Genomic DNA, 12,762 nt, shown 5'->3' with positions numbered 1-12,762 from the left:
TCTCTTTGCCATGCACCTCATCTCCTTATACTCCTGTCTACTTTCTTCATCATTCTGACAATCCCACTTCTTCTTTGCCAACCTCTTTGCCTGTATACTCTTCTGTACTTCCTCATTCCACCACCATGTCTCCTTGTCGTCTTTCCTCTGTCCCGATGGGATACCAAGCACCTTTCCAGCCGTCTCCCTTACTAGCTCTGCTGTAGTTACCCAGTTATTTGGTAACTCTTCACTGACACCCAGTGCCTGTCTTAACTCATGCCTGAACTCCACCTCACAATTACCCTTTTCAGTTTCCACCATTTGATCCTTGGTGCTGCCCTCACACTCCTCCTCCTCTTCTTGATCACCAAGTCATCCTACAAACCACCATCCTATGCTGCCTAACTACACTTTCTCCGGTCACCACTTTACAGTCTCCAGTCTCAAATTCTCAGAAATAACTTTAGCAAAACAGATGTTTGTTTTTGGAATTATTAAAGTGAAGTTAATAAACAAGTATTCTCAAAAAAGATAAAAAACTTTGTTTACAGTCAGTGAAGGAATCTACATCTTCCCTATTCTGGCATGTATACACATGGACATTTTTACATAGATGTTTTTTCACCCCACAAAGACTAGCAATAATGTACAAGAAAGTTGATTTTTAAATGCTGGAGATGTGGACACCCTGATGCTGACTGGATACATATGGTTGTTAACTGCAAAATAATTTCCCCATTTTGATTAGACTTTATATATCTTTGTAAAGTTCTGCATAATTTCTGACTCCTTTATCCTTTTCAATGTTCCTCAAATCATTCCTAAAAAACAAACATTTTTACTATGGTATATCCTCTCTATAGCAAGGAAATTTGTTACTTAAAAATGGAAATCCAAATCTACTCTTGTCTTTAAAGTTGAGTTTATTTATCTTGTGAAATACATTTGTAAGAATGAGACTGCTACTATAAAAGCAAGGGCTGACAACATAACTAATCATTTACTTGCTTGGGCAAAATTGTCTTATCTGTTAGATAAATATCAAGTGTTCTCCTATGTATATCATTTTTTAAATTGTTATGGACATTGTATATAGTTTGTTTTTTCTTGTTACTATACTGTTAAGTTATTGTGTTATAAAATTAATAAAAACATTTTTGAAAAAAAAAAAGAAAAGGAATCCAGTTTACAGTCTTTTGTTAATGTATGTACAGAGAATTAAGTTGCTGCTAATAGAACACTATTAGAGTCCACCCCTTTCCAAAAGGCCACCAAGGCCACTCCCATTGCAGAATGGACTGTAACCCTGCATGGAAATAGCTAATTATGGTGAGTATAGCAAAAAGTAACAGCATTAGACAACCATCTAGAAATAGACAATGTTGTCACTGGTTGTCCTTTCCTCTTACCTTTACAGGAGACAAAGAGCTGGCCATCTTTCCTGAAAAGTCACGTTTTGTCTAGGTAGTATCTGAGCTGTTTGTCTACATCCAGACAGTGAAGAATCCTTTCTCCCTTTTGCTTGCATTTAAGAAAGAAGACTAGGAGATTAATAGTTGGATGAAAGTAAACTCTGTGACAACTTTACGTATAGAGGTAGGATTTGATCTTAAAGAATCTCTTTTTCAAAAATTACGTACTATTGACTCTCCTTAGGTGCTTGTAACTCAGAAACTCTCCCCACAGATGTCAGAGCAATGAGTAATCCAGTCTTCCATGAGTATGTTTTTCAAGCACAAAATTAAGATCCTAAGGAGGTGCTACCTGCTTTCTAGGTGGCCAAGTATGTAAAAACCCTTTCAAAATCTGTTTAACTTGAGCATTATTAGAAAGGGAGGATTCAAAGGTAGGCAAGCAGAGATGGCTGACAAATGTACCTTAACAAAAAAGAGTACAACAGACCATTGGACAGTAACTCACAAAATTAATGAAGAATCAGAAGTACTCAGACCTGAACAGGATCCTGATTCTTACACTGACACCAACTAGAAAATCTTTTCCACTTACACAAATATAAACTTCTAGTTCACAGGTTCATAGGTAGGTACTAGGCTATTGGCCCTAGAGCCTATATAAGCCTAGCCAAACGGTGCCCTGGCTTTTGCCACACAAGAAAATTATTTTCCTGTGCCCCTGTCAAGCAGAGCCACAGAAGTGATCCCCGGGGTGAATTTCCTATCTCCCATCCAATCATCAAGATTTTTCTTGAAGAGTGCTAATGAGGAGCTTTGTTTGATATAGATAGGTAGTTTGTTCCAGAGTATGGGAAGTCTCTGGGGCAGGAATCTAGCTCTCCAGCATGTTCTGTTTATTGTGGTGACAAGGTTTAGTTCCCTAGAGCATGTAGCTCGGAGGGATTGGGATTTCTTTACGTGGAGCATGTCCAATAGCTCTGGGTTTGACATAGCTTTATATGTTAGGCAGAGATCGCCTCTGAGTAGGCGATATGCGACAGAGTAAAGCTGGAGTTGTTTGAGACGGCCTGCGTAGGGCATCTGTTTGAGGCCGGTAATCCTCTTTGTGAGGTACTGAAATACGAGGCACAGTGTAGCAAACACTAGTAAACAATAAGAACGCTGTGAAGAGGACAAACGCACCGGACAGCCGAGAAATTTGAGTACTTTATTCCAAGGTTAAACGTTAGACAATACACCACGTTTTTCGTCAACAAACTACAAGACTTCATCAGACAAGACACAATTGAATTGACACACTTTTATATGCTGACAAATTTTAAATCACCCAATAAAACCCGTTGAAAACAATCCTCATGAATATGTATATAAAAAACTCTCATCCAAACAAATGGATACATTTAAAATACATCGCTAGTTTGCAAATACATATACTGTTTGTGCAATATTTTGGATACTAAGAGCATTAAATGATTTTTTGAAAACTTTTTATATACAAAATATTCATGTATAAAATTCTCTTTGTGAGGTATTTCTGTGGCCTTTCCAGTTGTTGTAGATATCTTGTGAGGTACAAACCAAAAGGGACGATTCTTCTATCTTTAGTACCTGCTGCATGTCCTCAGCAAAAAGGTGCCAATAAGGTATTAAAATTCTATCATTCAGGCAGCTTTATCAAGAGTTTCCAGACTGTGGTGTATCAAACTCCCCATTTCTGTGGGGAAGTTTGTGGTAATTACCCTTGACCAAATTAAAAAGATGGAAAAACACTGTTCTCTTGTCCAGAAGGGAGTAACCACCACAACTTCTAGAAATTCCTTGTGAATCTTTAGAAAAATCCTGGTTATCAGTGGAAAGTGTGGAAAAGCAAACTGGAACATTCTTATCCATGGAAATGAGACTGCATCTGTCTTCTAGGACCTGTCTGCAAGGAGTCCTAGTACAGAATTCTTTAGTTGTATGTTCTGAAAGGAGGCAAACAGATCTACAGGAGATGTTCCCCACAGTTGGATCAATTCTTGGAAGACCCCAGGAAGTAGTTTCCATTTGAGGGGGGGGGGTTGCCTTGGTCCTGATGAGACACTCTCCAATAAGGTTTTGCTCTGATGGAGTATTTGACGCCCTAAGACAGAGGCACAGTAAACTAAACCTTAAAAAAGGGCACAGTATACTCAAATCAAGGGGTGGCGTAAGCCATACAGAATTGGGCTAGGCTTATAACTGCCCCAGGCAGATAGCCTAGTATGAACCTATGAACCTAAGAGTTAGACTGAACTGAATTTTTACCTCCATAACTAACACAGCCAGCCTGCAAAGAGGGTAATAAGATATGTTACCCCCTGTTTATGTACCATATCAATATGGTGTTGTCAGTATACACTTCCAGAGGTCCTAGATACCAGAAATGACTCCTGCACTTCAACACACTGATAACTGCCAACATCTCTCTGATATTTATGCATTTCCATCTGTATGCAAGATTTCACAGAGCTTGCACTTTTTCCCTTTTGAAACTACTCCCCAGTCCAAACCTGAAGTGTCTGTAGTGAATAACTGGATCAGGGTCAGAAGCGAGAATTGAAAACCTGGATTTCAAGCTAATTTGTCTAGCCATCATCCAATCTCATTCTTTATAAACCCCAGAAATGGATTCTGAAAAGTCAAAGGGTGTAGATGATGAGTCCAGACTAATCCAATGTATCATTATATTTTCCTCATGTGTAGTCTAGCAAAAGGCAGCATGTCTGTCATTGATGCCATGTTACCCAGAATCCCGAGTCACTTCCTTGCAGATGCTTGAGTTTGACTGCAGAAACCTAGTAAGAACTGTTGAAACATCTCTACTTTGTTGGAGGAAGAACAGATCTTCCCAAGGCAGATTCCAGAAAACATCACAGGAAAATCATTCTGTGGAAAGGGATGGGAAAAGACTTCAAGTTGATTTGAAAACGCACACTAAAAAGAAATTTGTGTGCATTTACTAAAGACCCTTGACAACAGTGAAAAAAAGTGTCTGCAAAAATAAGACCATTATTCAAATATGTAAAAAGAATGTCATAAAGTCTACAATAAGGCAATTCTGGTAGCTAGGCATTTTGTGAATAGCACTGGTGCAGTGGATAGTGCAAAGGTAAAACAGAACTGACTAATATTGTAAGCCACTCACAAAAAATCTTAAGGAACGCCTAAAATGCTTGGCAATAAGAATGTGATGAAGGAGTCTTTTAGATCCAACTTTCATATGAAAGCTAAAGGAGGGATCAGAGGTACAAAATGCTTAAGTGATAATACTCTAAACTTTAGAATCTTTACAGAAAGATTTAGACCAGAAAGATCCAGCACTGGCCTCCAGGATCCTTCTGGTTTGGGAACTAGAGAAATATTGCCCAGGAGATTGAAAGGCTCTCATTCTATGACTCTCTGACATGGCATTTTGTATACAATAGGAGAAAATAGAGGAATCTGGTTCGTTGGACCAGGGGGATCCTAAGAAAGGAGGGAGGATTCCCATTGTCAAGTAGATCCCCACTGATTACATTCAGAACCAAACTGTATGAAACAGTCTGATACCACAGTGAATATGAAGTCTTAGAGATATAGAAAGGTTGCCAGGGTAGGAGTGGGGGTGGTAGAAGGCTGAACAGGTGAATAAGCCATGCTAATTGGGAGGACCCTCCCTGAATTAGTTTTCCTTTTAATCACACTTTCTAAGTACCTCAAATGCAGAAGAGCCAAAGTTAGTCTCTTAATCTAAGGGAATATTTAAAATTTGAGAGTTAACATTATCAGAAAGACTTCTGAGACTGAAGCCAAGCAAATATTCTCAAGGTGATCTAGAAGCAACTGCTCTAGAAGAAGAGTCAGCAGCATCATAAAGCAAACATTAAACCATGCTTAGTCACCAGAGACACAGCTTTTACAGAAGTATTTAATGAATTTGTTACCTCAGAAGAAGGATGGAAGGTTAACCATTAATATCTGCATGTTCTCAACAGATACAACCAACAGCTTTATACACACGAGTGTGACAGTTTAACATTCTGAAAGTTAAAGTACCAGAAGAATACATTTTCTTCCCTAATTTACCACTGCTTTTCCATCTTTTTCACAAGGAACTGGGTTATCAGCAGTAACCTGGTCAGCAGTAGCAGATTTAAAAAGGGATACCATAACCGGATCTATTTTAGGGTTAGAAAACAGGACTTGTGTGTCACTGGCACCTTGTATAAACTGTCAGACCTCTAGGGAGCAGGATGCTGACTATATGGTAAGCTGGAGGTACTCTGAAAAGCATTCTATAAAGTAGGTGATACAGGAGGAATAGGAACAGCCTTGGGCATCTGTAACTGTAAGAAATCACAGTACATTGTCTGTGCTATGGGAATCTCATTCTGGTCCCACTGAAAAAAAACCTTTCATGTTACCTAAAATGTCAGTGAAAGAAATCTCTTTGGCAGGGAAATTTGATGTTGTACTTTCCTCAGAAAGCAGAATGCTCAGACTGAGAATAAATTCCTGAGGTACAACACTCCTCCTCCTACAATGTCTGCTCTTCTGATTGAAAAATCTTGTCAGACTAAGAAGTAAATGTTTTCCTTTTCTTACCTGATGGTTGAAAAGGCATGGGAAAAGGCAGAAATACGTTCCTTAAAAAATTCCATAAAATCTGTCCTGGCCATGGAAATAGAAACTACAGGCAAGATTTGTTTTTCATTCACTAAGCATGTGCTCCCTAAAAAAAGTCTGATCCTTAGGAACAATGGGCTCAACTTCCACATCTCTATCCCAGCCAAGTGAAGACCCTTCACCTACCTCTTCACCTGAGAGCAAGAAAAATGTCTCTCCCTTGACCTTCCAGGGCATTCCTACAACTGCAGACTACATGGCTATCCCATTTTTTCGTAGCTTTGAATGTGACATCATGAAGAAGAACTAGTGGTCACAGCAGTGTCCCCACTAGCCACTGAGATAAATTCAGAACTGGTCTAACCCCAAAAGACTCCTTAACAAGCTTATTCTTTTTTCATGCAGGGGAAGGTGCAACTGTGGAAACTGAAGGCTACCCCATCTGTATGGCAAAGTGGAGTTGAGCAAAGCAGGTAGTGGAGACTAAGTGATTTGGTAAAGAGACTGAAAAAGAAAAAAAATTGTTCTGAGGTTAAAAAAAAAACAGTTTCTTACAAGCACAATATCATGTTCCAAACACAAAAAAAGTAAAACTTGGTTACATTTTTAGCCAAAATAATATTTTTTCTTCACAAAAAACTTATCACAATCACCAACATAGGAACTCCCTTTAAATATGCAAAGACAATCCAAATTATTATTTTTTTTTGAAGAAAAAAGGTACATTTTCTGACAGAAAAAAAAATACAAGTTGTCCTCATAAAAGAAGTATAAAATAGGAATGCTATCTCCAATGGAGACTTATCTGCCCAGGTCTTGAAGGATCACCACCTGACCTACAGATTCACATAAGAAGGCTTTCTTCAGCCAGGACTTATATGTCCAGCTCTTGAAGGATAGGTTCATAGGTTGGTACTAGGCTATAAGCCCTAGGGCCTATACAAGCCTAGTCATAACAATTCCCTGGCTATTTCTTCCCACACTGTTTACTTCCCTGGACCCCTGTCTAGCAGGGCGACTGATGTGATCCCCTAGATCACTAGCTGCCTGAGATTCAAAAGTCTGCCAAAGATGTGTTCACTTCAGCGGTGAAAAAAGCTATACTGGAAAAGCTCACGCAGCCTCTGCTACAACTTGCTGTGAGGGAAAGGTTAGTTTGCTTTTGCTTTCTTGTATTTTGTATTAGTTTACTGCCACCTTCTTTTTTGTATGTTGTGATTTGTTTTCTTTACACTGCATTTTACTTGTATTCTGCTTTCAAGACCCAAGGAGAACAGCTCCACACAAAGAACAAATTACAGAGTTTTCATAGCAGTAATAAGAATTTGGATGCATAACTACATACATTCATGCCATACATGAAATGTGAGTACAAAGCAACATATAGTAATGCTATTAGCTATATATGGTGATGCCATGTTATTCTAGCAGATTGGATTGTTGTCAATCTAATGGCAAGTTTTACTTCAGATGAAACTTTGTTTCTATTGATTGTTTAAATGAGTTCCCTTTTGACAAAGCTGAATTTAGGTTCATAGGATGTTACTTGGCTACTGATGTGAGGGGTCTTTACTAGCCTAGCCATTAAATCCCAATATAGTACTAGATGAGAGATACTGTCTATGCCTAAGGTTTTTCTAGCAAGGACTACCCATGTCCAGGAGAGAAGCTGGGGCAATTCCTGGCAGAAATTTATGGTTTCTCATCCAGTCATCCAGGTTTTGCTTAAACAGGGTCATTGAGGTGCTCTGCTTGATATGGACTGGAAGCCTATTCCAGGGGAGTGGCAACCTCTGAGAGAAGTATCTCTCTCCAGCAGGTCCTGTTTTTGTAACAGGCTAGATTGAGATCCCTGGAACGGGTGACTCTAGTCCCATTTGACTTGTGCCATGTGCAGCATTTCCATTAGATTTGGGACAGAGATAGCCCTGAAAACCTGGCATAAGTCACGTCTAAGTAGTCTATATGCTACTGAGCACAGTGACAGCAACTTCAGTTTGTCCGTATAAGACATGTGCTGGTGACCCTGAAGTTTCTTAGTTAGAAAGCTCTGAGGTCTCTTGAGTTGCTGCAGGTGTCTGGTACAGTACATACCAAAGGGAGCATTATATTCAATAATAGGTCTGATGACGAATAAGTGTAAAGGGAGGTTAAAACCGCTTTTGCTCCTGAAGCAATGCTTTTGTTAATCAGGTGATTGATGTAGAATGTCTTCTTTGCCACAGATGACACATGGTGTTCAAAGTTGAGGTCACAGTCGAAATGAACTTGTGCTCCCAGGTCTTTTACTACTGAACTTGTACTTATGGTATTATTCTTTATTCTAAAATCAGCAGGGGCATTGTTTTTACAGAAGGGAACGATGATGCATTTTTTAGCATTTAGTTTAAGGCTATGGTTTTAGCACCAGTCATTGGTCTGAGTAAGCCCCTTTTGAAGTACGCTTGCATCGCTGGGGGATTCAGTGATAGCACCTAATTTGCAGTCATCTGGTTGGCCACAGTCCCTCCATTTGGCCTGGACTTCTGAGACATCTATGCCAAATAAGACGGGGCCCAGTACTGACTCTTGTGGAACCCCACAGGTGACAGGTCTGCTGATAGAGGTAAAGTCTCCCCCTTTGACTGAGTGTTGTCGATTTGTGAGGCAACCCACCTGACAGCATAGGAGTTGATATTCAACCGGGTTAGTTTGTCAATGAGGCCAGATTGTGGGATAGTGTTGAAGGCCTTGGCCAAGTCAAGATAGGCTATGTGCACGGCTTTGTCCTCATCTGTGGCTCCCATCACATTCTCGAAGAAGTCCACCAGGTTTATCAGGCATGATCTGCCCTTGACAAAACTGGACTGGGACAACTCTAGGGTTTGGAGGTCACCTATATCCTTATTTATGAGGTCCATAATAATTTGTTCCACCGCTTTAGAGATGATGCTGATTAAACTTACGGATCTGTAGTTACCTGGGTCTGTTGCCAATCCACCCTTTTGGAGGGGGGATAACAGTCACTGTCTTCCATTTAGTGGGGATAGAGCCAGTACTCAGGCTGTGGTTGAATAGAGTGCCTAATGGAGAAGCTAGCTCGTTTCAGAACAGTAAAAATGCAGCCCAGAATGCCATCTGGTCTCATGAAGCCTTGGAGAGACCATTGATGACTTACTCAGATGATGAAGATATGGTTTGTGGTATGCTTAGGGGGGATGGGGGGGTGAAATTTTCACCAAACCCGTCTACTAGCAGGTGTGCAATTTCAGCAGGGCCATTGTGTGTGCGCTACCATCCACAATTAGTTCAGAACACATTTGAGTCCTATTATGTTATGTTATGTTGCGAACCTAGCTGAAGAAAGCCTTATGGTTATCCTTGGCTATGGTTGCTAAATTGTTCTCACAGTTGCTCTTTGAAGAATTTATGAGTTGTCTTATTTGCTTGCTTAGGCTGAAGAGGGTACTCTTCCAGTTCTGGATTCTCACTTTTGTATTTTTAGACAGCAGCTTTTTTCACTTATTGTATAATTTATTAATGCTAGATGTTTACCAGGATGGTTTGTTTTTTTTTTCCTGAGGATCTTGCTTTAATCCTAGCCAGCAAGGCTGTGTCTATAAATTTCTGTAGATATTTATACAGGGCATCAGTGTATACCTTAGTACAGACATCAATGCCATCCTTGGAAACTGGAGCTTGGAAGTCGATTATACCTTCCCTTAGGAGGGTTCAATTAGTTTTGGTAAACATTTTTAGCCTGACTTCTCCTTTGGCGAGTTCTGGTGCTATTGCTACTTCAAATATGACTGATTTATTGTCAGATTTAACCAGTGCAGATCCTACATTTGAGGCACTGCATCAGTCACTCATATTGGTGAGGACCAGGTCTAGAACACTGGAGCCCCTTGTGTGGTGGTGCACTATTTGTTCTGGGGCATTTGAATTAGTAAAGTCCAGGAACTTTTGTGTGAGTGACTTTGGGCTTGTATAAGTTTCCCAATTAATGGCTGGATAAGTTGAAGTCACCCATGTCAAGGGTGTTAGGGTGTACCATAATTGTCCCAAGTAGGTATAAGTAAGCTATGTGGGCACCTTCATTCATGGAAGGGGACTTGCAACTGATGATGACTTGAAGGGGAGTCTTACCCATGGTAATTTGGACTTGAAGTATCTCCACAGAGTTTTCTTGTCTAACCAGTCTAGAAATGTAATTATCTTTAATGAAGATAAATACTTCACCTCCTTTGATTCTCACACCTTCAATTTGCGGTCTGAAAGTGTGGAAGGCATTGTAAGGCTGGGGTACTTTCTATGGCCTTGAGCCAGGTTTCTGTGACTGCACAGACATCAACATCTTCCAGGGTGAGGAGTACTTCCAGAGAGTGCAGTTTCTGATTTAAAACCCTAGTGTTTAGCAGCATGACCCTTCGTTTCTTTGCTTTTGATATTTTCACGCTGGGAATTTTGTTGTTGTGACCTTACCTAAAAAAGGCATTATAAGGGAGGCAAGTGTCTTAGCCAGCAACTGAAAGCCTAGAGGTGCCAGGTGAAGACCATCTCTGGCAAAGCAGAGTGGTCTAGCCACCATGTTGTCCCAGGTTGACAGGAACTGGATCCCCTTAGAATGACACCAGAAACTAAGCCAATTATTGAAGTCAATCATTTTTTGTTTATATCGTGGTATCATCCTAGACGAGGGTAAAATGCTGCTCAAAATTAGGGACAGAACCACCTGGGATACATATTCAGAGAGCTCAATCATCTCTCTCTTCATATAGCTTTGTTGTACTGGGGTGGATCAGGTTTGAAGTCTTTCTCATCTGACAAACTTGGAAAACAATGATAATGAGAAAAATTATTAGAACTTTTGTAATTATGACTACTACCCCAATTTTTCTAATTTCTGTACAGACTTTTGCTTGTAAAATACACAAATAAAATTAAAGAAATCTGTAGTGGAAAACAATTTTAAACATAAATTCCCTGTACAATCACAGCAATTAAGAGGACTGAACTGGGGTCTGAAAATAAGACAACAGACTGACATTGATAGTATGTATACTATCCTGAGAAAGGAAGCAATCAAGAAGTTATGCAATAAAGTGCACCTTTAATCGCAAGCATGTCTATGGATTACTGACATGAAAATCATCAGGCATAAAAGTATGACAATACTTTTAACTATGGAGTTATATTCACTCACAGGTTGAGGAGACCCTGGAGAGGTGGAGATATGCTCTAGAGAGGAGAGGAATGAAGGATAGCAGGACTAAAACAGAATATATGTGTGTGAATGAGAGGGAGGATAGAGGGATGGTGAGGATGCAGGGAGTAGAGTTGTCGACAGTGGATGACCTTAAATACTTGGGATCAACAGTTCAGAGTAATGGCGAGTGTGGAAGAGAGGTGAAGAAGAGAGTACAGGCAGGATGGAATGGGTGGAGAAGAGTGTCAGGAGTGATTTGTGACAGACAAGTACCAGTAAGAGTGAAAGGGAAGTTTTACAAGAGGGTAGTGAAACCAGCTATCTTATATGGGTTGGAGACAGTGGCATTGACAAAAAGACAGGCGTCAAGAGCTGGATAGTTAAAGATGTTAAGATTTGTACTGGGTGTGAGAGGGTACACAGGATTAGGAATAAGTATATTAGAGGGTCAGCCCAGGTTGGATGGTTTGAAGACAAAGCCAGAGAGGCAAGATTGCGTTGGTTTGGACATGTGCTGAGGAGGGATGCTGAGTATATTGGGGAAAAGATGCTAAGGATAAAGCTATCAAATAACAGGAAAAGAGGAAGGCCTAAGATAAGGTTTATGGATGTGGTGAGAGAAGACATGCAGGTGGTTGGTGTAACAGAGCAAGTTGCAGAGGACAGGAAGAAATGGAAACAGATGATCTGCTGTGGCGACCCCAAATGAGAACAGCTGAAAGAAAAGAAGAAGAAGAAGGAACATTCATTCTCACTCCTCAATCAACATCACAACACCTTGTCCTAAAAAACAGTGATTTTTAGATGTTTCTGAGAAATGAAGATTTAAGAATACACATTAAGAAAACTGCTGCAGTATATAAATAAAACCAGTACAGCTGACATATTAAATTCTTCCCTTTCCAGGGAATAACATTTTTACGCTAATTCTACTGACAAGAATATAAAAAAAGTATCCACTTTACATCAGCTACTTACTGGGACTACAAAGGAATGAATCCCATGGCACTGTCCGTCCGGTGTAATTAGCTGTGCATAAACAAGAGAGTGTGTCGCTGTTTTGCCCATATTACCAACCCAGAACTTGGCAGCTTCAAAATCAGGTGAATTTAGGATGAACTCCTAGAGAGGGAAGACAATTAATTTCACTGAAAATAATTTATAGTGCTATATTTGACAAACAAATCAAGTCAAATTAAGGCCATCAAAGGACAACAAACAAAGGAAAAAGAAAAACAAAAGATAAATAGTAAGCATTAATAGTAATGACAGAGGTATTCACTAGTACTAAACATTCTTGGTGCCTAATTAGGATTTGTTTTCAACATGAGGGATTTTTTCCCATTTTCAAAGCCACCCTTTTCAGCATTTTGACCTCAGTGCAAACAAATGAGCAGGGAGACAGATCTTGCTTTGGACCAGCATTTGGACTGGCGGTGCCACTTAAAATAGTACAACTTTAGAAAAGTAGTACCACCAAATCATTTTAAAAATTTACTTACAGAAGCAGACAAAGCAAGTATATCCAAGAGAGGACAGCTTTGCACCAGT

The 12,762-nt window shown here is 39.8% G+C and overlaps 1 protein-coding gene across 1 annotated transcript in view; it reads right to left on the bottom strand.

Annotated features, from left to right (window-relative positions):
* Positions 1–12,762, bottom strand: part of ACOX3 (acyl-CoA oxidase 3, pristanoyl) — a 1,839,061-nt gene that overhangs the window by 1,412,117 nt on the left and 414,182 nt on the right. Inside the window, exon 6 of the mRNA XM_044062802.1 lies at positions 12,190–12,333. Within this exon, the coding sequence (XP_043918737.1) occupies positions 12,190–12,333 (144 nt within the window). The remainder of the gene's footprint in view (positions 1–12,189; positions 12,334–12,762) is intronic.

The sequence above is a fragment of the Protopterus annectens genome, chromosome 2.part1, assembly GCF_019279795.1.
Source record: "Protopterus annectens isolate FY-2018-M chromosome 2.part1, PAN1.0, whole genome shotgun sequence".
NCBI classification, from domain to species: domain Eukaryota; kingdom Metazoa; phylum Chordata; order Ceratodontiformes; family Protopteridae; genus Protopterus; species Protopterus annectens.
This window is presented reverse-complemented; position numbering and strand designations above follow the sequence as displayed.